Here is a 23,313-nt window from a genome sequence, read left to right as displayed (position 1 = left end):
TCACATATCCTGTCGGTAAACATGTGCACGAATCTCTTTAAAATTCATCCGAGTGCCTCAAACAAAACGTTTGATATCTTGAAGTTTCAATGCCACTTCGCAAACTTTTAAATCCAGTTGCTCCTCTGAAGAGTTCATGGCTGCAGTATTGGAACTTTTAAACACGGCTTTGTTTCCTGGCTGACCATCAAAGATCGCAGTAGGCAAACCTGGAAAACCAGTAGAAGTCACCCAATCAGATAATGCAAAACATTCTCACTCCCAACTCGTCACATATGGACGCTTGGTCAGGACCCCTTTAGCGACTTGCAGGGAACTCCATTACTTTCAAAGAGAACCCTTTAGCGTCAATACATGGACATCCACTATAATATTTACATTACACGATTTAGACATTTTTGAGCATGTATCCCTAAATCTAACCATTTGTATATTATATAATATGAAACAGGCAGGCAGATACAACAGTCACATCTTTTGAATGAGACATGACTGTGTGCGTTCATGGAGCGCCACCATTTCCAGCCATTGAAACCTTGAGATTCTTTCTTTATATAGAAATACCGACTTCAGTAAACTTGGAATGCAAGACGAGTTGTTTGTAATACCTTTATACAATAAATACCTATGAATGTACTTTTATTTGCCAATTACGTGTTTGATATTGTTGAGAAGTGGGTTTAGAGTAAGGGTGGGCTTAGGTGCTTTAAAATAGTCATGAAAGCATATGGTTTATAAAATAATAAGTACAAATGCATGCAAATAATTAAATGCGTCTTGATCTGTCGCATAAGGCAAACTAATGAAAGCAATGGAGTACCCTTCACGTTGAAATATTATGCTAAAGTGGTACCAAGTGACCCCAAGGGTTGCTCACCAAGCATCCATATGTGACGAGTTGGGAGTGAGACATTTTTGAAATTGGGAGTGTTTTTGTGAGCCATATGCATCAGACGCTCAGTGAATGGAGTGCGGGCGGTCAGCATCTGAGGCTGAGACTAGAGGCACTCAAGCACCCACGTCCCCACTGTAATGGGACTTCAGCAGTCAGTAGGATGAGGCAGAGGTTATGCTGCCTATCAGCCCTTCTGGAAACTCCTACGTGCAATTTCCGGAATCGTTATCACGATGTAATATGTATTCAAGTCAAGTTAAGTCAAGTCACATTTATTTATATAGCGCTTTTTACTAATTAGGTTGTTTCAAAGCAGCTTTACAGAGATAACAGGAAAATAATGCAAACAAGTTTGTTTCCAGGAGAAAATAGCTTCACAGCCCAGCTTAAGAAAGTTCAGTATATAAATATATATATATATATAGCCACTCTGTAGTAAACCGTGATGCCATCGTCCAGCTCAGTTCAGTTCTTGTATAATAGTGTCAAAGCAGGAAGATATTGTTGAATATTAAATTAAATGTTAGATTTAATGTCCCCAACTAAGCAAGCCAAGCCAATGGCAACAAAGGTGGAAAAAGGCGACAGTGATTTTGGTCAAGTGATGGAGGTTCTGGCACAGAGAATCATGGGAAATGTAGTTTTGTCACATGCTTATTACCTCATACACTGACTAAATGAGTAGTATTTTTAATGTTTACATATTTGTAGTTTTTATCAACAGTACTGTACAGACTAAACCGTAACTAATTGGTTGCGTTTAAGTGTACTAACTTCTTTAAGGGATAGTTCGCCCAAAAATGAAAATTAGCCCATGATTTACTCACCCTCAAGTCATCCTAGGTGTACTTGACATTCTTCTTTCAGACGAATACAATCGGATTTATATATATAAAAATGTCCTGGCTCTTCCAAGCTTTATAATGGCAGTGAATGGCTGTTTCTGTTTTGAAGTCCATAAAAGTGCATCTATCCATCATAAAGTGCATCTATCCATCATAAAAGTGCGTCTATCCATCATAAAAGTGCATCTATCACTCAAGTCAGAGTGTAATCTGTATGTTTCTTTTGGCAGGAAGCTAGTTGTTTTACTTTATAAAGTTTTAAATATGGATATTTTTAATACACAAACGCATCGCTTCACTTCACTTCAGAATGCCTTTTTTATGATGGATAGATGCACTTTTATGATGGATAGATGCACTTTTATGATGGATGGATGCACTTTTATGATGGATGGATGCACTTTTATGATGGATGGATGCACTTTTATGATGTATAGATGCACTTATGATGGATGGATGCACTTTTCTGATGGATAGATGCAATTTTATGATGGATAGATGCACTTTTATGATGGATGGATGCACTTTTATGATGGATAGAAGCACTTTTATGATATATGGATGCACTTTTATGATGGATAGATGCACTTTTATGATGGATGGGTGCACTTTTATGATGGATAGATGCACTTTTATGATGGATGGATGCACTTTTATGATGGATAGATGCACTTTTATGGACTTCAAAAAAGAAACATCCATTCACTGCCATTATAAAGCTTGGAAGAGCCAGGCAATTTTTTAATATAACTCAGTTTGTATTTTTCTGAAAGAAAAATGTCATATATACACCTAGGATGAATTAAGGGTGAGTAAATCATGGGCTAATTTTCATTTTTGGGTGAACTATCCCTTTAACTATAATTCTGACATTGAAGACAGCGCTAAGCCTGCTTTGGCAAGCCTACTAATGCAGATTTGTATTGAATTAAGGTATACAGCAAGTGCTTAAAAAGAACATTTGTGAGAGGCTACATTTTCTTTAATTATAGCCAGCCATTGGCCATTGAATCTTCCAGGTTGTCCCCTTAATAAATGTGTTAAATCTCTCGTGTTTGACACATTTCTGTGGCACCACTTCTTAGCTATGTTCTGGCAGTCCTTGAGAAAGAGATCCTGCCTCTCAGCTTGTTTGGGGTTTGACAAAAGAGAGGATTTACACCCCACAATGACGAAGACTCTATTCATAAGTTCTCACTGCAGGGTATTTTCCAGCATGTTAAGTGTTGAGTAGTACTGAAGTGCCACTTCAGACTGACGTGCCACTCCAGGGCAAAATTGCCAAATCTTTCCACACTATCAGTTTTAAGCACCTTCGAAAAAAGGCCGCTAGATGAATAAGCCTGCCATCTGCCAGCCAGACAACCGACACTTGCTAATTGCACTACTGTTCACCAGTATGTTCACTACAATTATGCAATCAGTGCATCATCACAGCAAACAAACAGCACTGGAGATTTCAGATCACCAAATCCTCCCAAACTGCTGCTTTTAGGGAATCCTGCTGCCAGGCTTGGTTGGATAAGCGGAATGTTATCCTGGGTTTAAGTTCTGGATTTGAATTTGCAATATACCATGAATGAAGGGAAGATCTTGAGGGTGTATTTTTTAAAGTTAGGGCTCAAGGCATTGGTATCTTTGTAGCTGAACTTTGTAGTTAAATACATTTTAAGCATGCAGCCATTTAGCAAAAATATAAGTTGCACTTTGTTTTACATTACGTGCACTTGCATGTTCTTACCGTACCTAAGAAAGTACTGGGTAATACAGTTTAGGTTCAGGTTTAGTACCTATTACCCAGTTATTGTATTTATACGTCTATATGGAACAGGACTGCTGTGCTACAAAATGTTTTATTCAAAGCAACTCATTTTGAATAACTTGCACAAGAAACAGTCATACTGGAGCTGTAAGTGCTACGTTCATGGACAATGTTTTACAGTTCCTTGTGGGACTTGAATCAGCAACATTCGGATCATCCTGTTTGGTTTTATTATGCGATAATAATAGGCTGAATGTGCATTATCTTGCTTATTACCCAGCTACTTGCCAAATAAATAAATACGTGGACACGAAACATTGATTTGAGCTTAAATTATTGTATAACTTTGTATATTATCTCGAAGCTTGAACAAAGAAACAACAACATGGTGTAATAACAATCAACAAGGTGAAAACTCTAACAATACAACATAAATTCGATAACTGAGATGCAAGAGAGAGGACAAGTCTGCAGTGTGCAAGTTTGGCCTCAAGTACAACGTTGAACATCATATGAACCATCTGACTGCTCAACGTTGTGAACGACCAATCAGAATCAAGAATCAAGCACGATTACAGTAATGATATTGCATAAAATTTACAATAGTGACTATAAAAGTATAGCTGATTAACTAGATGAGTGAGTTATCAATCCAAGGACAATTGTACATGTTATGTCTATAATTATCATATTTCTCACAAGACATACCACAAATTCCTGTCCACCACTGTGATACACAATACAACATTGACACTGATGCTATTGACGCTAATTTCAAGTATTTTCTCTACAAATTTTTTTTAAATAGTGCCTTTGAGGACCACTTCAACGTTATTTCAAAGGACTGTCCAGTAAACGACTCCCTGAGCTCATCTGCATTATTTCTGTGGTCAGTGGAGTTTATTCAGTGCCTCTTAATATAAATGACCTCTCCTTCTAGTCTGAACAACAACCTTGCAGACGAAGCAAATGCACTCTCAACTCTGTGTCTCCTTAACAGAGTTTCCCCCTCCTCAGATCAAAATATTCTCTTGCAATGAATGGACGAAAAGGCTTAAATGTAAAATGCTATCAGACACATGCTGGCATATTGTATCTTAATGTTAAAACATAATGGACTGGGTCCAATCATGGGTCATGATTTCTGTTCCCAGACATCTTTGTCTGTTAACTGAAGGGAAAAGAACCAGACACGAAGGTCTGAATGCTTGTCTGGAGTGGAAATCTTAAAGGAATGGTTCAGCCACAAATACAAAGTCTGCCATGTTTTTCTAAATATTGATTGGATGGGATTGGATTGGATTGGATTGATTGATTGATTGGCTGACTGATTGATTGGCTGACTTATCGATTGATTCATTGATTGATTGGTTGGTTGATTGACTGGTTAATTGATTGATTGATTGATTGATTGATTGATTGATTGATTGATTGATTGTGGAACATAAAAGGAGACATTTTGAATAACTTTTTTGAATCTCCATAAGATGACAGTTATAGTAACCACTTCCGTTAAACTCCAAAAACTCAAACCCTACATTCAAGGAACAAGCCTACATTTATATCATTATTCACATTTATTTTAGATATATTTTATTTTAGATGTTGTTCTAAATCTTTATAATGCACAAATAAATTAAAATCATTATTCACTGATAATGTTTATCTCTAAAATCTTAAATTGTATCGTCACTTTGGACGTCATTTTCACCAAATTTGCCATTGGTTCTGGAATGCGACTATTCCTTTAAGAATACGTAAGTTCTTATTTCACAAAACAGCAGCGATACCAGAAAATGGCAGAGTTTGATTTCTTCATATATGCCATCATGTGTGGTTTCATGCACAATAGTACACCGTTCACTGCAAGGTCATAACTGTTCTTGAATTGGGTTGAGGTCATAAGCGGTTTCAGCAAAATTCGATCGGCATGTACCCTTCAAAGTATAGAAGCACAGCATTAAGGCAGCGTATTTGGTGTGTGTATGTGTGTTCCTGCTGATGTCAAAACCAAAATAAAAAATAAATAAAACATTTGTAAAGTTTTCAAAAATTACATTTTTTTTTAGATTTTTTTTTTTTAAAGTAATGTCTTTATCTCTTTTGTTATTATTATAAGGACGGTTTACTTTCGCTTCACCAAAAACGCGTCTCTCCTCTCAGACTGATCTTTATATTTACATCAGGAACACAAGGACAGGTTGAAAACACGCTCCAATCCCCACAGCTAAGCAAGAGAAACCAGCTGACCTTCTGTCTCATCTATAAACAAACCGCTCTTGTCTTCCCTTAAGGCACATGCAGAAGCCAGGATAGATGTCTCTTGAAAAGGACATCCTATATCTATTGTGTCAGGGTGGAAAAGGTGAAGCAGCAGTATCTCGCTGACTTGTCTGTGTGGCTCCCATTTCTCACCTTTCAGCATTCGTGTTGACACGTTACCCCTTCTGCATGCAGTATAAAGCAGTGTGATTTTAAACTGCTCTGCTTTGTATCGGGCCATCAAAAATGTCAATAATGCAAGGGTAATAAATGGCATGTTGTTTACTTTAAACCTAGATCTAGTACATCGAGAAACTTCTTCATTTTAACACTTTACTCCAAGCCTCTTTATATAAAAGTACTCTTAAATCATTTATGCTTTCAAAATGTCTCATATTTCATCTAATGATCAGTTCTTGTGAGTAACTGTAACCGTTATAATACTTTAATACTTTAGAATTTCTAATATATTTGGGCCTACTTTACAATATTATTTACATCTTCATGTATTATAAGGCATATCAAAAGGGAGAAATTGCGTATATTATATTATATTATGCTATATTAAGAAGCTATTTCAGTCTGAATGTTGTAAATGACTTTTGTTGGTGCAACCTAATGTAAACAGGCCAATTAAATCATATTACATCATTTTTTTAAATGTGAACTGAAATGTTACCACAGATTTTTTTAAAAAAAATTCATTAAAACAAAGTTAACACCCAATTCCATGTGCTGTCGTGTGTTTAAATACTAGATGTAAGCATGAAAACATACAGTACTGCATTGCTACTTGTTTGTGGCACAATATGAAGCATTACTTTGTGGCATTGTGATACTTTATAATGAACTTTATATGCAAGCCACAAGTTTCATTTAGATCCGCAGAAGATATATCTCAGATGAACTTAGTGGGAGAAAATATTCACTTCTTGATCTCAGCTTTACCCTTAAGATAGACTGTAGTGCCATCTATTGAAAAACATAACTATACATCACTTAACTCATAAAACAGCACCATGATGATCCTTATCACATTCTAGCACTTCTGAAGATGAGATCATAAAAAAAAACATCAATCAAATAAAATAAGAGTCAGTTTTGCATTAATATCATCTCGCAAATATTAGACAATGGGTCCAAAACAGAACGCAATATTTTTGCTGTTATTTTCTTCTTCTTCAGTAAACGCATCCACTATATCCATATGGATATGACTGCGCACTGTCACAACAACAAATACAGAAATGAATCCTGCAAATATTCCTCTTACAAAATCACCATGCAACCATTCTAAAGTGAGCCTACAGGTACGGGTTTACGAGTATAGGTAAATAAAACATGCGGCATATTAATAATGAACACGCGTTTACCGTCTCGTATGAAGCGAGAGTGGATGAGGATGATGAGAAAACAGCAGATCGCCGCTCCCGCTAGAGCCCACGCAACTCTCAGCATCAGCATCCTGACTGCCTTCAGCATCCACACCACATCTCCATTCTATTGCCATACAACAACCGACACCTTTGCCGCGCTTTTCTCTCACAGAGTCAGAAAAAAAAGGAATCCGTTCTTTTTTCAATAGATGCCAACTTTAGGAAAATAATATATTTGATAACTTGGAGCTTTCACCGCCCATTGCAAAAAATTTAGAATTTCCCAGTTCATCTGTAGCTGTTGCGTGGATCTAAATCGAGTGTTGCGCGTCCGTCCTCTCCAACGTCTCTATTTTACGCACTTGGAGAACTGCGCTGATCGCTAACTGTCACTCTTCTCTTCTCGTCGACTGGTCCTTGTCTGTGTATCAGGAGATTCAAGTCAGCTTTTTTTTAAAATTCCGGCATTCATTCGAACGATCGTTTTAAAATGTCCCAAACGCGACGCATGTGTGGTGTTTGGTGATATGCCGAGTGTGTATCTCCTCTTCCGTCTGTGCAGTTACTGAGGTTTGATTCTTCTCTTAACGAGCGCACTTTCTCTCCGCTCTGACGCATACATCGCCTCCTCACTCACACACACACACACTCGCGTTTGAGAAGCGCTCGCCGGTGGATGCGTCACAGCGCATGTTCCTGTAGTCTGACGTCAGAGTTTAAGTCTTAAGTTCATTCTTTCTGATTGTGTCCTTTGTGTGTTAAGCTTTCAGAAATGTTGTGCACTGCACTGTTTAAAGACACCATGAAATCAATCTTGAAGTTGTATGGCTTATAGAGTCTTTTGAGGACATAGTGGGTCAATCTCGGACAAATGTCCCGTTCGTGTAGGCTACTGTGTGTCCATGACTTGCTAATAATATTTAGCAGGATACACCTCGCATTGTTGCCATTGTAAAATTTGTATTATTCTTAGTATAACCGGCACATACATTTGGCTAATTTATTGTATAATGCCAATTATCTTTTAAGACAATATATTTTAAATATTTTTTTTACCATCTGAATAATTGGCATTTCCATACACACAGACTGCAAACAATTGACTTGTGAGTGATCCAAGACTCTTGATAATTTATGAGTGTTTTTTACTGTATGTACACCTTAATAGTGATTATTTGTTATTTGGGAAGTGTTGATACTTTTCGTGTCTAACATTCTGCTTATACACACACACACACACACACACACACACACACACACACACACGCACGCACGCACGCACGCACGCACGCACGCGCGCGCACGCACACACACACACACACACACACACACACACACACACACACACACACACACACACACACACACACACACACACACTACTGAGGGTCACTGTGGTGGACAGTAGAGAAAGACACTGAGGTCAGACATACATTTACCTGCTATACTGTATATACAGTTACTAATAAAAATGATACATGTAATATAACCTACAGATTTTGGCTCTATTTAGTGTGCAATAGGCTACAAATTATATTTTAAGACATTTCCTCCGAATAATTTGCAATAAGCATCACAGCTAAAAGAAAATTATATATATACTGTAGTCCATGACTCGATTTTTAGCTGACTCTGGAAGCCTTTCAGTGGCGTTTGAAATGTGCTTGCCATGTTTTCCTCCAGCCTACTTTGGTTTCACCCACAGCCTATACATGCTGGTCAGGTGAATTAGAGATTTTTAAAAACTGCCCATAAATGCAAGTGTATGTGTCTTCCTTTTTCTATTAGCCCTGTGACAGACTGTCCAGCAGTCTGGTGTTTTTTAGGCCAACAGCTCATATGTTTGTGTGTGTGTGTGTGTGTGTGTGTGTGTGTGTGTGTGTGTGTGTGTGTGTGTGTGTGTGTGTGTGTGTGTGTGTGTGTGTGTGTGTGTGTGTGTGTGTGTGTGTGTGTGTGTGTGTGTGTATAAGCAGAATGTTAGACACGAAAAGTATCAACACTTCCCAAATAACAAATAATCACTATTGAGGTGTACATACAGTAAAAAACACTCATACATTATCAAGAGTCTTGGATCACTCACAAGTCAATGGTTTGCAGTCTAAACAGATCTTTCTCATTGCTTTCACAATTTCTCAAACACAAAGAAACACTTAACGATATTAATGCAGTTTGATTATTTCAGATGAGAAAAATTAGGAGAAAAAAAGGCGTTCTAAAATTTGTCTCCATATGTGCATCAGGCTTTCTATCAAAAATTTCAGAATTGGACTCCATTCAATTCATGAATTGGAATTTGAATTGAACTGTCTCCGCCCCACAGGAAGTTGAATTTGAATGACAGGAAGTGGAATTAAATTCATGGCAATTCAAATAAATTCCACACAGTCACACAACAGAGAGAATGTGTTGAATCTCACATGCATTCAGTGTTACAAAGGTTACTTTGGAAATGTAATTGCTTACTGTTATAAGTTACCCATTGTAAATATGGTTTGGATTACTTTATTTTGATTACTTTATCAATGCAAAGTCATTTCCTTTTAATTTGATTAGTAAGTAATTGGATTACACATTTTACCTCAGTAATACACTAAACACAATCACATTAATTTAGTAATTTAATAACATAATTTCATTGCACGTAACTAGTCACTCCTCAACCCTGCATACATTTTGTTCTAAAATATAGATAATGATCAAATTATTGAAATAAATGACCCCCTCAATGTTGTTTAATTAGTTTTGTTCCAATATTATTTTAATTTCAAAGTAATCAAATAACACAAAGTGCATAATGCAATCATATCTGACATATACTGTAAAGCTTCATTGTTAAACACTTCACTTAAAATATGTATATGAATTTCTTTGAATTTTGATTGAATTGCAATTCTGCTTCCTTTAATTCAAATTCAAATTTTACTTCTAGATCCTGTTTTTGATATAAATTCAATTCAATTCAAATTCAAGAATTGAATTTTTGAATACAATGCTTTTGGGAAACGCAGTCCTGGTCCATTACGCAAGACACGATTAGGACATGGTAGTTTACACCAAAACTCGCCAACTCTTCTCTTCACACTCAAAATTACGAAGGCCTGCTTTTTCTTCACAAAAAAATGGCATACTTTTAGGAAACGAAGTGGAACTCAGCATGAACTCAACTTTATAGTTGTGATTTACAACATAAATGGGAAACCTAAACTAAAAATATAGAGTGAGAAGTAAGAAAGAAAAAAAAAGTTAGATAGAGTTGCATTCTGGGATTTTTTTTCACAACACTGATGCATCAAAATCTCAGTGCTGTCAATACTGCTGTCCGCGTGGCTAATTTGAAGCCAATTATCAGCATTCGCCAGTGTATATACAATGGGGGCGTCCGTTTTTAATTTCTCCGCGGCGCCTGTAACACACTCTCCCATTGTGATCCATCAATCAGCGCGATGGCAATTAAAGGAGATCTGTCCGCGAACGGCTGCACGAGGCGAGCAGAGCAGGTGCATCACCTTAAGGATGATGATGACATACACATTGCCAATGCACAGTCCTTGGTCGCGTTACTCAAAGAGCACCTGTCACTTATATTGACACGCTCCTGCTGTTTCAGCACAAGCGTGCCTTTGGGAACTACTTGATAGTGGTCAAAGGGTCTGAGATGTCCACAAAGATGAGAGCTGAATTTAAGAGGTTGTTTACTCACAAAGCTGGCACTTTTAAAAATCTCTTTCTGGCATGGTGCACTGTGTGTTTCTCTGTAGAACTGCCCTCAGAAAAACAGGTTTTATCCATTAAAATTTGTTAGCGAGTAAACTTGCAACATACATTGTAAAGAGTGTATAGGGCCATATTTTAAGGATCTAAGCGTATGGTCTAAAGTGCACGCCGCAAGTGCACTTATGGCATGTCCGAATCGACTTTTGCTAGTTTAACGACGGAAATAATGGTTGGCGCTCCCGGCGTATGGTCTAAAAGCGTTGTCTCTATTCTCTTAATGAGTAATTGGTGTGTTTTGGGCGTAACGTGAAATAAACCAATCAGAGTCTCATCTCCCATTCCCTTTAAAAGCCAGTTGCGCTCGCGCCATGGCGGATTATTTTTTTTATTGTGATATTTGGCATGTTTGTGTGCTGGTGCGCATCCCTGTGTGTGTAATAAGCAGAGTTTATGCGCATTGTGCACCCGCCTATAGGCGCATATAACTAATGGGCCCTTTTAAATATTTTTTTTTTTTCGTGTCCTCAAAATAGCAACGCTCCAACAATGTGCCTGAACACACCTCGTTTTCAGACCAGCACACCCATGGGCGAACAGATGGGCGCAAAAGCATTAGCTATTTAAACAAAATGGCGCATGACATGAAAATGATAACTGCGTCGGGCTGAAATTAGCAAAAAACACTTGCGTCACGCGCCTGGCACTGCATTGCACCGGGTGTATGATAGGGCCCTTCAAAAGTAAATATAATTTATTTCGACAGTATGTTATAAGCAATTGCAAAACAAGTTTGTTGCCTAGAAGCGACATATAGCGACAGTTGAATTGGGTATGAATCAATTGTATTATTGTTGGCATTATTCATTAGTATTTATAAATGTGTATGTATCCCCTCCGGTTCTACACTGCTCCAAGCAGGATTTAAACCAGCGTTTCCAGCATGGGAGGTGTTTCCAGCATGACAGTTGCTAGTGCTCCTCTTGAGTACACCATGTTCCTAAATCAATGTCTTTGTTGATCCTGGAACAATATTCCAATCAACCAATCAGATTTGAGGGACAAGTGTACAGTTTATGCTTACAACCAGGGCGAGGAGCTTCTACATCAGTGTTATTAACCAATCATTTCCCTCTGATTTTATGGATAACTAATGGGTAAGGTTAGGTTTAGTGGTAGGGATAGAATTAGGACTACATTGGCAAATTCAGAAAAAATAGTGTAACGATACCCTCATGTCACGATTCGATTCATATCACGATAATGAACTGACGATACGATACTATTGCGATACTCCAAGACATATGGGAAAAGGTTAACAAGGTGACTTGGGTCTGATAACCCAATTCACAGGACAACGGTGACACCAGAATAAACATATTCATGATTATACACATATTGTCACTATCCATGATACATATTATTGTATATTTTTGCATTGTGATATATAGTGACACTATATATTGTTACACCCCTAGTATTTACTTAATATTTAGAGTTATATTGGTGCTTATCGTTGAACTTGCAATGCTTGTCACTGAACTAACCACATAAATTAAAATGGCTTGTTTCAAACAACGTACGTATCATTCTCGAAATGTGACAACTGCAAAAACCATTTACTTTGGTATCTTCCAATACCAATTATCCGGTAACACTTCGTTAGTAAGCTTCGTTACTTAACATTAGTTAACTACATTACGTAACATAATGAACTGCACGTATACAGCATGTGTTAATCTTTGTTAATTTTAATTTCAACATGTACTAATACTTTATGAAAATCTTGTTAACATTAGTTTGGCAAATGTTCCCCATGCTGGTTTTGCTTTAAAGCACACATTTTTCATTGTGTCTTGACACTTTTGAAATGATCACACCGATGATGACATAAGACTGATGCTGAAGTCTTGAAATAGGTTTATGTGATCAGCTAAGCTGAGAAATAGCTGAGTCTGGGAGATGATTATCAGTCAGTTCTGATCAACGACCAAAAGCTGAACCAACTTCAGCTCTATTTTTCAACAATTGAGTGTGCTTGTGACATACTCCAAGGGGAAGGCAATCACTGTGTGTGTGTGTGTGTGTGTGTGTGTGTGTGTGTGTATGTGTGTGAACACACCACCAAGAAAACAGAATAGTCTATAAAGCCACTCAATTCCCAAACTAAGCTCAACTATGGAAACAAGGGAACGGCACTGATTTGAATGAAAACAGCTTGCTGCTTTACAAGCGGTTTTGTGCATGTTATTTCATAGGATAACCCAGAAACATAAACATGTTCAGTCAAGAAATGTTATTCTCCCTGAATAGAACTGCTTCCTGCAGATTTATTTCCTCACATTTATCCGGCTCAGCTATGTTTTCAACTCAGTTTTTAGCTTTTTAATCAGCTTTAAGCAGCTCCGGTTCTAATGGGTTATGTAGACGTCATATAGTGCTTTTAACTCAAACAAATTAAGTATATAGCTTCTCTTATACATCCTTAAAGGGATAGTTCACTTTGAAATTAAATTTTGGCATGTTTTAGCTTACCTCAAGGGCATCCAAGATGTAGGTGTCTTTTTTTCCGCAGTAGTTTCAATTTTGATATTTTTAGGTCAAACCGTTCTTGTCTGACAGTCATATCATGCAGGTCTATGGTCACTGTCTCAAAGAGCATACACAGAGTCCAAATTAAAACAATTCCCCATCGTCCAAATTAAACAATTCCCCATCGTAAGTACACATTGATGGCCTAAGACACGAAACAAGCGGTTTGTGTGAGAAAACGAACGGTATTTATATAGTTTTTACCTCTTGTAACACAGCCACGACCAAGTGATCTGAGGGCAAGAGCGCATCCTGGTGTGTGACGTGTGCGCAGACAGGTTTTAATAGCTCGATTCAACACCTAACAAACTGTAATTGACCCTTCGCAAAGACCTGCCCCCCCTTAGTTACTGTCGCTATGTCCGACAAGCTACGCCGCTCTCACGCCACACCATGTTCTCACGCAGTGAAAAATCATACTGTCTATGCGATTTTTTTTATTAAACAAAGTCTCACCTTTCAAATTTGGTCATAAAAAAAAGAAGTAAACAATAAATACCGTTTTGTGGCTCTTTAATGTGTCGGACAGATCGCTGTAGAGCATCAGTTAAAGCTGCTCGTGAACGATCATCTCTTCCTTCTAGTTCATTTATAGCATCAAATAAACATGAATGAACATAAGAAGGAATGTTGTTTTAACCGCGGAAAGACATCAGTACACTCCGCTTCTCAAGTTCAAATCCTCCCATGTTAATCTACTAACTCTCCTGACTGCTTTGTCAGACAAAATGGCGGATGGCGAAGTATGATTGGTCAGATCACCTGTCAATCAAGCTCCCTGCGAAGGGTCAATTGGCTGTTGCTTAATTAGAAGGAAAAAGGAAAAAAGCGGCATGATAATAATAATAAAAAGCAATACACTGAAAAACTTGCGGTTGCTAAACCGTTTAGCAGGTTAAGAGTCGTGTGAGGCGCGTGATTCCCAATAGAACAAACCTCTGGTCGCATCCATCATTTCCATTTCGCCGGCGAGACAAAGATCTCACCTGTTCTCATCCCATTTGTCACCAGTTTTCATGCTGTCATACATGAGTGAATCAGTGTTTGTGTTCCACGCTTCTGCACACTGCCTGATGAATATTCATTAGCCTCTTAAACGCTCAGTCTGTCGACAGCTCATTAACTGCTCAAATAACTTCTGTGTAAAGACCGAATTGCCTGGCTTAAAAATAGACAAAGAAGACTGACGTTGTTCAATCAAGCTCTGATGAAAGACAAACTCCTCATCAAACACGAAGGTGATATACTGTACAACACAATCCAAAACACTAGAAAACCTAATTATGTGGAGAAATGTAGAAGTTGTATCTGGCGAAGTGCCATCGTGATCGACTTTTGACTACATCATAGTTATCAAAACGTACCGAAATTACATTTGTGTTCTTAAAATGAACTGAAATCCAGCTACAATGTTATAAATACTTTTTTTTTTATTTGTATGTCTTGCTTTGAGCAATAAAAAGTTAGTTAGAGAAGGGCTGTTTATCTTTTCTACTAAATTAGAGGGAAAAGCAAAGCATGACAGAAGGCCATTAAAACTTTAAACGCTTGTTTTCTGCGATAGTTATGAGGAAATAAATAATGAGATATAGTGTGGAGAGAGAACATTTTTGAAAACATGTAAGCGCCATAATATACCAACACAGACAAAATGAAAACTAATAAATTCATTATAAGACATAATGAAAAAATACACCTGTAACAAAACAAGAGTTGTCATTTTCTGTCACATATTTGAACAATTCCTGTAAATCAGATGTAGATATAATTGTCCCAGTATCTAAATTTATTATTCAAGGTTAGCAGTTGTTGCGACAGAAATACGCTTTTCTTTCTTTGTGCGGCCTTGTTGTTGCATCATTCTTCAACTTTTGAAGCTGTTAACTCAATGCATCTAATACAAGTGCAAATACTCTTAGATTTGCATTTCTACAGTCTGGGGATTTTATTCCATAACTTCACTTACTGCTTGTCCCAATTTAAACCAAAACCAAAGCAACATTCATTAACAATGCAGTGAGCTCTGTGTGTCTAATTAAAGAAAAAAAGTTTCTGCCTGATCTGCTCTCTCACTAGCAGAGTCCCGGTATTTTTTTTTTTTTGGTTTTAATATTTGAACCCATGGTAGATGGATTCAAATTACAATTAATTTCTAATGGCAGACCTGTAAATTTGTTAAACGTTTATACATTTTTCATTAAAACAATTAATTACCCATGATAATAGACTTTTAGACACACACACACACACACACACACACACACACACACACACACACACACACACACACACACACACACACACACACACACACACACACACACGCACAAAGCACTTACTCTGTACGGCCTTATAACCGTGTTAAGAAGTTAAGTTTCATCCTAACACGACTATATATTATTTATATTGAAGTATGTTATTATTAAATTATGCTTGTAAATTATCCCGCAAGTGTTTAAACGCATATTGTTTGAATAGTTGGTGCATCTATGTCCCATATGTCTCAGGTTGTGTTATCGTGCATTCAAAGGCCAATCTAGGTCTCTCAAAACTGAATTCCAGTGCATGTCAACAACCCTGGACAAAAAACACTGAGGCAGGCAAATCTGAGGAAATGTATACTCTATACTGTTAACACTGCACAGAATAAAAGGACAGAGCAATGAGGGTGCATTTATTGAGGACAAAGAGCTACAATATCACCATGTAGACTAAATCACAATATCTGAATACAGAAAAACAAGAAAATGCATTGATATGCATGATAACATGCCCTTATCTCCTCTACAGATGGCACAGATTGTTTACCTCAAGAACGGTATATAAATATAGCAACACATGCAAAAAGATGAGACCAAATAAATGTTTAATTGATGGCAGTGTGAGATAAATCCATAGAGGATAATACCAGGAGAAAGATATGTTCGCATTCCAATTCATCTCATTGTCGGTTGCTTGACTGGCGCAGGATCCGCCAGCATGTGATTTCAAATCTGCCATTGTTTGCTCATGGGTCCTCATGGGTGAAAAGGTTCAACCTAAAGTTTTTTTTTTTTTTTTTACAATTATCTTCACTATAAATGTCTTTCCAGTAATCACTCTAGAGCTGCAGAAAGTTAAGTCAAGTCCATTTCAAGTCACGCTTTTGAAAGCCTGCCAAACACAAATCGCACACAGGAAAGCTGAAATAATTAAATTAATTATTTATAAGTTTTTAAGTTACATAATCATTCTTTACAGTAATATGTAGTAATAGAACAACTGCCTGGCCAAAAAAAAAAAAAATGCTGTTTGTATTTAAATAGGTATATGCTTAAGAGTCTATGATTTGGTCATTATGTAACGGAGGCCAGCTAGTAGTCGCTGTGTGAGTAAACCTCACTCCTCTGATCTCAATAGGCGCTCTAGCGACAGACACTAGAGGCTGCAGTCTTTAGCCTCCTTGTTAGAATGCCTGACTTACATGCCGGGGACCCGGGTTCGAGACCCGCATGGAGCAGGGTGAGAAGGACCCGGGTGGAGGGGTTAAATTGGTGCCGTGACCCGGATGGGAGTGAGGTTTAGGGGGGTGAGTTTAACGGAGGCCAGCTAGTAGTCGCTGTGTGAGTAAACCTCACGCCACTGATCTCAATAGGCGCTCTAGCGCTAGAGGCTGCAATCTTTAGCCTCCTTGTTAGAACGCCTGACTCTCACGCCGGAGACCCGGGTTCGAGACCCGCATGGAGCAGGATGAGAAGGACCCGGGTGGAGGGGTTACAATTACATCAGTGATTATTATGTTTCTAGCATGGTATATATTTGGCAACAGTTTTTCTAACCCTAATTGAGTAGCAATAAATTCATTTCTTAAACAACCATGAAGACACATCATGGCCATATTCCAGGATGACAATGTCAAGATTCAGCAGGCTCAAATTGTGAAATACAAGATATTGTCCAAAAATGTATGGAAATAAATGTTGTGATGTTATTTCCACCCAAAGATGGTCAAGATCTTGTATTGACAATCCAAGTGTGTTGTAAAGTCACCTCTGTAAAGCCTACTCCAGCACATCCCAAAGACTTTCAATGATTTTAAGGTCTGGATTCAGAGGAGCCAATTCGTATAACATGCTAGAAACATAATAATCACAGCAATAATGATCCAAATGGATTAAAAAGCTGCTCACGCTGATGAGAGCGAATATGCAAATATGCGCTGCACGCTTAACAAAATAAACACAAAACAAAAATGATAGCGTTGAGAAACTAGCGAAAGCATCTCATCATAGTGATGTGGATATGTTTGCACCAGCTCTGCAGTTCAACGCTCCAGTCAAGTCACTTCATGTTTATTCATGTAGCACATTATACAATAGGTTACTTTGAAGCAGCAGCATTACAGTATTAAACATGAAATACCAGGGACAGTGTCACTTTCGATTAGAATTACAACTATATGTTCTACTATAAAGCAGCTCTCCAGCATGTTCATGTTTTCACTAAGGGATGTCCGACCTCAACGGACTTAACAGTTCGGGAGGAGCACGTTCAGATAATTAACCTAATTAATACGTTAGGAGCACGTTCAGTTAATCAACTCAAGTAACAAGATAAGAAGTATACTGTATATACAGCAGACTAACCTCTGCTCCAGCATCCTTCCACCACCCCATCTCCACACTTCTAACTATTCCTTTCCCAACCTGGGATGGAGGGAGTACTCAAGGTTGAACTACCTGAAACTATAGGGGCTTTCGCACCGGGTAGTTCTAGGAACTAGTCACCAGGGTGGTTCCCCAAAAACGTATGGTTCCCTTAGAAACATTTTCCTGGTTGCGTTCGCACCGTCAGTAGGAACTCTGAAGTGACTTCTTGTTGTGACTTTTATTTTGACGGCGCTGAGAACGGCAGAGCCTGAGCTCACAGCGCTCGCATTCTCCGTGTTCATTAGTTTACGATCTGTCTAACAGCCCTGCATAATACGTTATTAGATAGAGCTGTTATACATGGAAAGTAGACAGTATATGAAAAGTTATTAGCGTATGCCGTGTGGTTGATGTCCAGTGTTGCTAGCTGAGCAGAAATACATAATCATGTTTCTCTTAGTCCCCTCAAAGTTGCGTTGGATTTTCTCTTCAGCGTAAAGGTTAAGAGGCTCATCTATCACTGTTTTACATGTTCGTAGAACATTACGTTAGTTTATGGAGTAAATATATTGGCTATAATCTGTGTGTTTAAAAATGGCGGGTGCTGGGGTTTCACGTGCGTTCGGCCAATCAGCGAACACTAACGTCACTGGTAGTTCCTATAGTGCTGATTTAGACCCTACTCTGAAGTATGAGCCAAATTAGTTCCTAGTTCCTGCGGTGCGAACATGCCAAAATCTGGGTACTTCCGCCAATAGTTCTAGGAACGTGCTTTTAACGTCAATCACTAGATATGTCTTGCCTTGTGGGATCTAGAGCTTTCAGTTTAAGGCACAGATTCCAAATTCGACTGAAATTACCTAGAAATATGTGCTAAAGTGTAAAATGAACATTTTCAAGCAACAAGACTGAAAAGTTACAATTAGGTAAAACTGCCCTTGAACATTTGCAGAATGTTTGGTGGGATGATAATGGAGTCAAACAGAAGAATAAAAGAACGCTGGCTGCTTCATTGGAAAGATGTGCACGGCATGCTGTTCATATGCGGTGGATAACATGCTGTTGATTTTGTAATTTTCGGTATGACATTAGTCAGGCCACAGGCTGTCAGCGACTCCATCCCCTGAGCCAACTGATTGACAGGCACGCTGAATTCATACCCGCATTGCTCAGTTTCAATTACTCAATAAACATGTGGCCCTCAGTTTAAGTTGTCAGGCCCTCGCTGGAGTGCCTCTGATAAGACATCCTCTCGCAGACGTGAGCCCCGATGGGCCCCGGTGAACGAAATTCATTCACACACACAAATACATTCCAAGAGGGAATTTCGCATCTATGCTGCCCACAGCTGAGCTTGTTTGCGGATCCTAATTCGCGAACAAGGAAAATAATGAGACCAAACTGTTATTACTCATGGCCAAATTGCGTCAGGACATTTGCTGTATTTTTCTTTGAAGTGTGCAGGAGGAAAAATATCAGATCTTGTTTGTCCTTTTGAGAATCTAAATTCATCCAAGTGCCTCTGGCAAGTAGATTATCACTGGATTTACAACACAAGTTTACATTATGTATCTTACACATGTTGAGAATAGGAAATGGGCCAAAATTGTCATTTAAATGCAACAGTTTTCTTGCCGTACCAGTGCAAGTCGAAACACATATGTCATATTTACTCCGCGATGCCTGTAATGCTTTTTCTGATAATCATTTCTTAGTGGGTCAAGGACATGATTGTTGTTCCTGTTGTCTGGGAAGCACTGCACAGTCAAAGTTGTGTACTATATCTGCAGTCTACACCTTCCTAATGCTGTGAAGTGAATTTAATGCCTGGGCAATAAGACTCCCAGCATGGTATAAAATAATGATCTCTTTGGCTACATTTTCCCAGGGCAAAATAGTAGATGTGTCATGAGCTTAGTAAAACCAACTGAGAACCAATTCAGGACAATGCACGAGTTTTAATAGAATGGATTTGTGTCCATTTTACACTACACTTTTAAAGCAGTAGCCTACAGGCAAAAATCCAGAAAAAATAAAAAAAAATTCTGGTAAGAACGGTTCGATTTGTTGAAGAAAAGCTTTATTTACAATAAATTTGCAGTAATGTTACTCATATTGAAGAAGTTTAACTTTCAAGACGTATTTGATAAGAGTGCTGCATACTGCCATGCTTTACTGGAAGTCTATGAGAGTTTTTTTTTACATTGGGGAAACTTTCAATCAATGCATTTTTATTCCATGTTCTTCATGGCACTTCTTTATATAATGACTGGCAAATTTCGCACTTGGGTTGGAAACAAACGGCTAATTGAAATAGTGATACATGAGTGACCACGTTTATAATTTCAAAACACTGCTGTACACAAAGTGCTTGGAGATGGATTCTATTAATTATGGCGTGTTTAAAAGCATTTAGTTAAACATGAATCATCTAGTTTGTTGGCTATTGCCATTTATAAATATATATATAAAAAAGCATTTGGCTAATAATTTGTGTAATTTCACAGTTTGTGTCAATTTAAAAGGCAGCTTTTAGATGCAACAATGCATTGAGTATCTACATATTTCATTAGCTGTGTTTACATGGACACCTTTACTTCCATTCGGAATGAAATCATTACGATCGATGAATCCTAAGTGTTTGCTTGAATGCTAAATGAAGTGATCAGGTAGATGTGCACGTTTATTTGTCGTCACAAGCTTCAAATCGGAATTGATCTTTTGACATGCGTACGCTGCGTGGACATACAGAGTTTGTCACTGTTTGAACAGAACATCACTGTTTGCACATACAAACCTTACCGTGAGCTCGGAATTTGGCCCACATCTCTGGTTAGGAAAGTAACTAGGTGAGCGTGAGTAGACGGGGTGGTGGAAGAACATAGGTGAGTCAGCTATGTATACGTATAGCCCTTCTCTCGTACTGATTAGATGGGCTATTTGAACGTGTTCCACCTGAACCTTGTTAATAAAACATCATATGAAGCTTTGTGGCATGCTTCTTATATTTATCAAGCAGTAAAACACGCCATCCCTGTGGATGAAAGTCCGAGACGTTGTCAGCAAACATCTTCAGAAAAAAGATCTTCATTTGTGTTCCGAAGATGAACAAAAGTCTTACGGTTTGGAATGACATGAAGGTGAGAAATGAATGACAGAATATACATTTTTGGGTGAACAATCCCTTTCACAGACGATGAGTGGAAAGAAACTTTTAGAATCACACGACAGTCATTTATGACTCTATAAACAATAACGAGAGCTCTTTCTATGCGTCATACGTCATTATGCCATCTCTACGTCATTGCACATTGCATAACTTTCCAGTTTCGGTTTTCAATCCGATCAAGTGTTTGCATGTCCCATCAAACGGATTAGAAAAGATTTAAACCACCCCTTTCAATCCAAATTACATTTCAAACGAATATGGCAAATTTATTCTGATTGATATGGTTACATGGGACATTTTTAGTTGGACTTTGCTACTACTTCGCTTACAAATTGATGATTAGGGTCCATGTGAACACAGCTATTTGATGAGTGATCTGGTCTTCCCCACTCTTGAAAAGCAGTGTACTGTATACTCATTGATGGTTTGTTGTTACTTCCCAAAGACAATTCACATGTAAAATAATTTATTTCTTAATAAACACAGTAAACGTGTTAAACATTGGATAGGGTAAAAGCCAACATGGCGGCCCATCTAAAATCTCTGAAGCATTCTCACTGCCATATCTACATGAGGTCTACATAAAGCTACACTGTGTAGGAATTACTCCCATCTAGCGGTGAAATTTGATATGACTACCAACTGAATATAACTTTCTAGCCCCTCCCATTCCGAAGGCTTTTTAACGGTGGCCTTATTATTTCAAATCTGCCGGCAGTCTCGAGTAATCTCCCCCTCGCATTCGTCACGGTGCCACTGAATCTAAAAACGCGAAAGGCGAAGCTTGAATTTCCAGGTATGTCCCTCTTTGGCTAATGTATTTTCAAGATGGAGGCACAACATTGCTGCCGCCATTCGAGCGACTCACTCGTATGTATTATAAATGGCAGATTCTACACTTACGAGAATACTTGATTAGTAGGTAGAAGTAATTATACATTAAAGAGCACATATCATTTTGAAAGAACAGTTTTTTGCTAAGAATCAACTTAAAAAATTACACAGTTTAGCTTTAAAGCTACAGCGCAATTGGAGGATAAAAACAGGTAGAGAGGATTAAAAGGGAATCGATGAGAGGTAACTCCTGCAATATCGTTTCTACCGCGGCATTGGAGAGCTAAGTTGATGAAACAGACCAAGGGGCTCGGCGACCGACTTTGATGAAACATCCGTGACAGTTCGAAGGATGAGCTTGAAGGATTCGATAAGTCTCGGCCCCTCTCCTCCTGGTTGGACTCAAAAGAGCATGTAATCAATCATCCCCATCTAATTTTGGAGCCAAACACAGGGGGGTTAGCCGAGACCCATCCTTTAAAGCAGGGGACAAAGTTGATGGGACACATCAAGGCTGCGTCCTGGCCAGACAGACCAGATGTGTTTACTCAGCTCTGCCCGCCCCCTTTTCCGGCTGTGATCATGCTGCATGCTGGGAAATCCTGCTTGGGCCATTATCAACACAAGGCCAGGTGCATCCTGGGAGATTCAAGCCAGGCCTTTATCACAGCCAGGGAGGTGGCAACCAAAGCTGGAGGATCAGAGATGCCCCAGTGAAGGGACCTAGGCAGAGGCATCTATGGGGACGCTGCAGTCTGCCACATCAAAGGTCTGTGGAGCCAAAAGGTGCTGGGCTGGAAATATCAAATCTTGTCAAGAGAAAAACTCTAATGTCCCAAGTCCATTCCAGCATGGCTTGTGGCCGAAGCGCAGACATTTTCTGAACGAGCAGCATGACTATAATGATATTATTGTTGTCAGTGGTAAAAGGTATTCATTAGTGTCAATTCTAGCAAGAATTGCTAGCAGTAATAGAAACCAATAAACAAAACAAATTCAAAAACAGGTCTAGGTCATTTTTTAGTCCTAATGATATCCATCAAAGGAAAATAAGAAAGAAATCATTGAAATGACAGAAACAACATTATTTTACATAAAGCAAATGGAGCATTATGATTTTTTGTTTTGTTGTTTTTATCATTGTGACTACTTTTACAAGTGCATTTACCACAGTCGAAAAGTCAATTGAACTGAAAAATAATAGAACAATGAAAAACAAGTAGTGTTTTCAGACTT

The 23,313-nt window shown here is 38.3% G+C and overlaps 1 protein-coding gene across 3 annotated transcripts in view; it reads right to left on the bottom strand.

Moving 5' to 3' along the window:
* Positions 1–23,313, bottom strand: part of tafa5a (TAFA chemokine like family member 5a) — a 147,538-nt gene that overhangs the window by 94,129 nt on the left and 30,096 nt on the right. The window contains exon 1 of one of the 3 annotated variants that reach the window (XM_079622155.1): positions 7,138–7,823. The exons of 1 other annotated variant lie outside the window; for it this stretch is intronic. In XM_079622155.1, the coding sequence (XP_079478281.1) occupies positions 7,138–7,246 (109 nt within the window). In that variant the 5' untranslated portion in view covers positions 7,247–7,823. Of the gene's footprint in view, positions 1–7,137; positions 7,824–23,313 lie in introns of those variants that run through there. One more of the 3 variants, XM_079622154.1, reaches the window with a different exon arrangement.

This window comes from Phoxinus phoxinus, assembly GCF_949152265.1.
Source record: "Phoxinus phoxinus genome assembly, chromosome: 9".
In the NCBI taxonomy this organism is placed as follows: Eukaryota; Metazoa; Chordata; class Actinopteri; order Cypriniformes; family Leuciscidae; genus Phoxinus; species Phoxinus phoxinus.
Note: the sequence above shows the minus strand (reverse complement) of the source record. Positions and strands in the feature narration are given on the sequence as shown.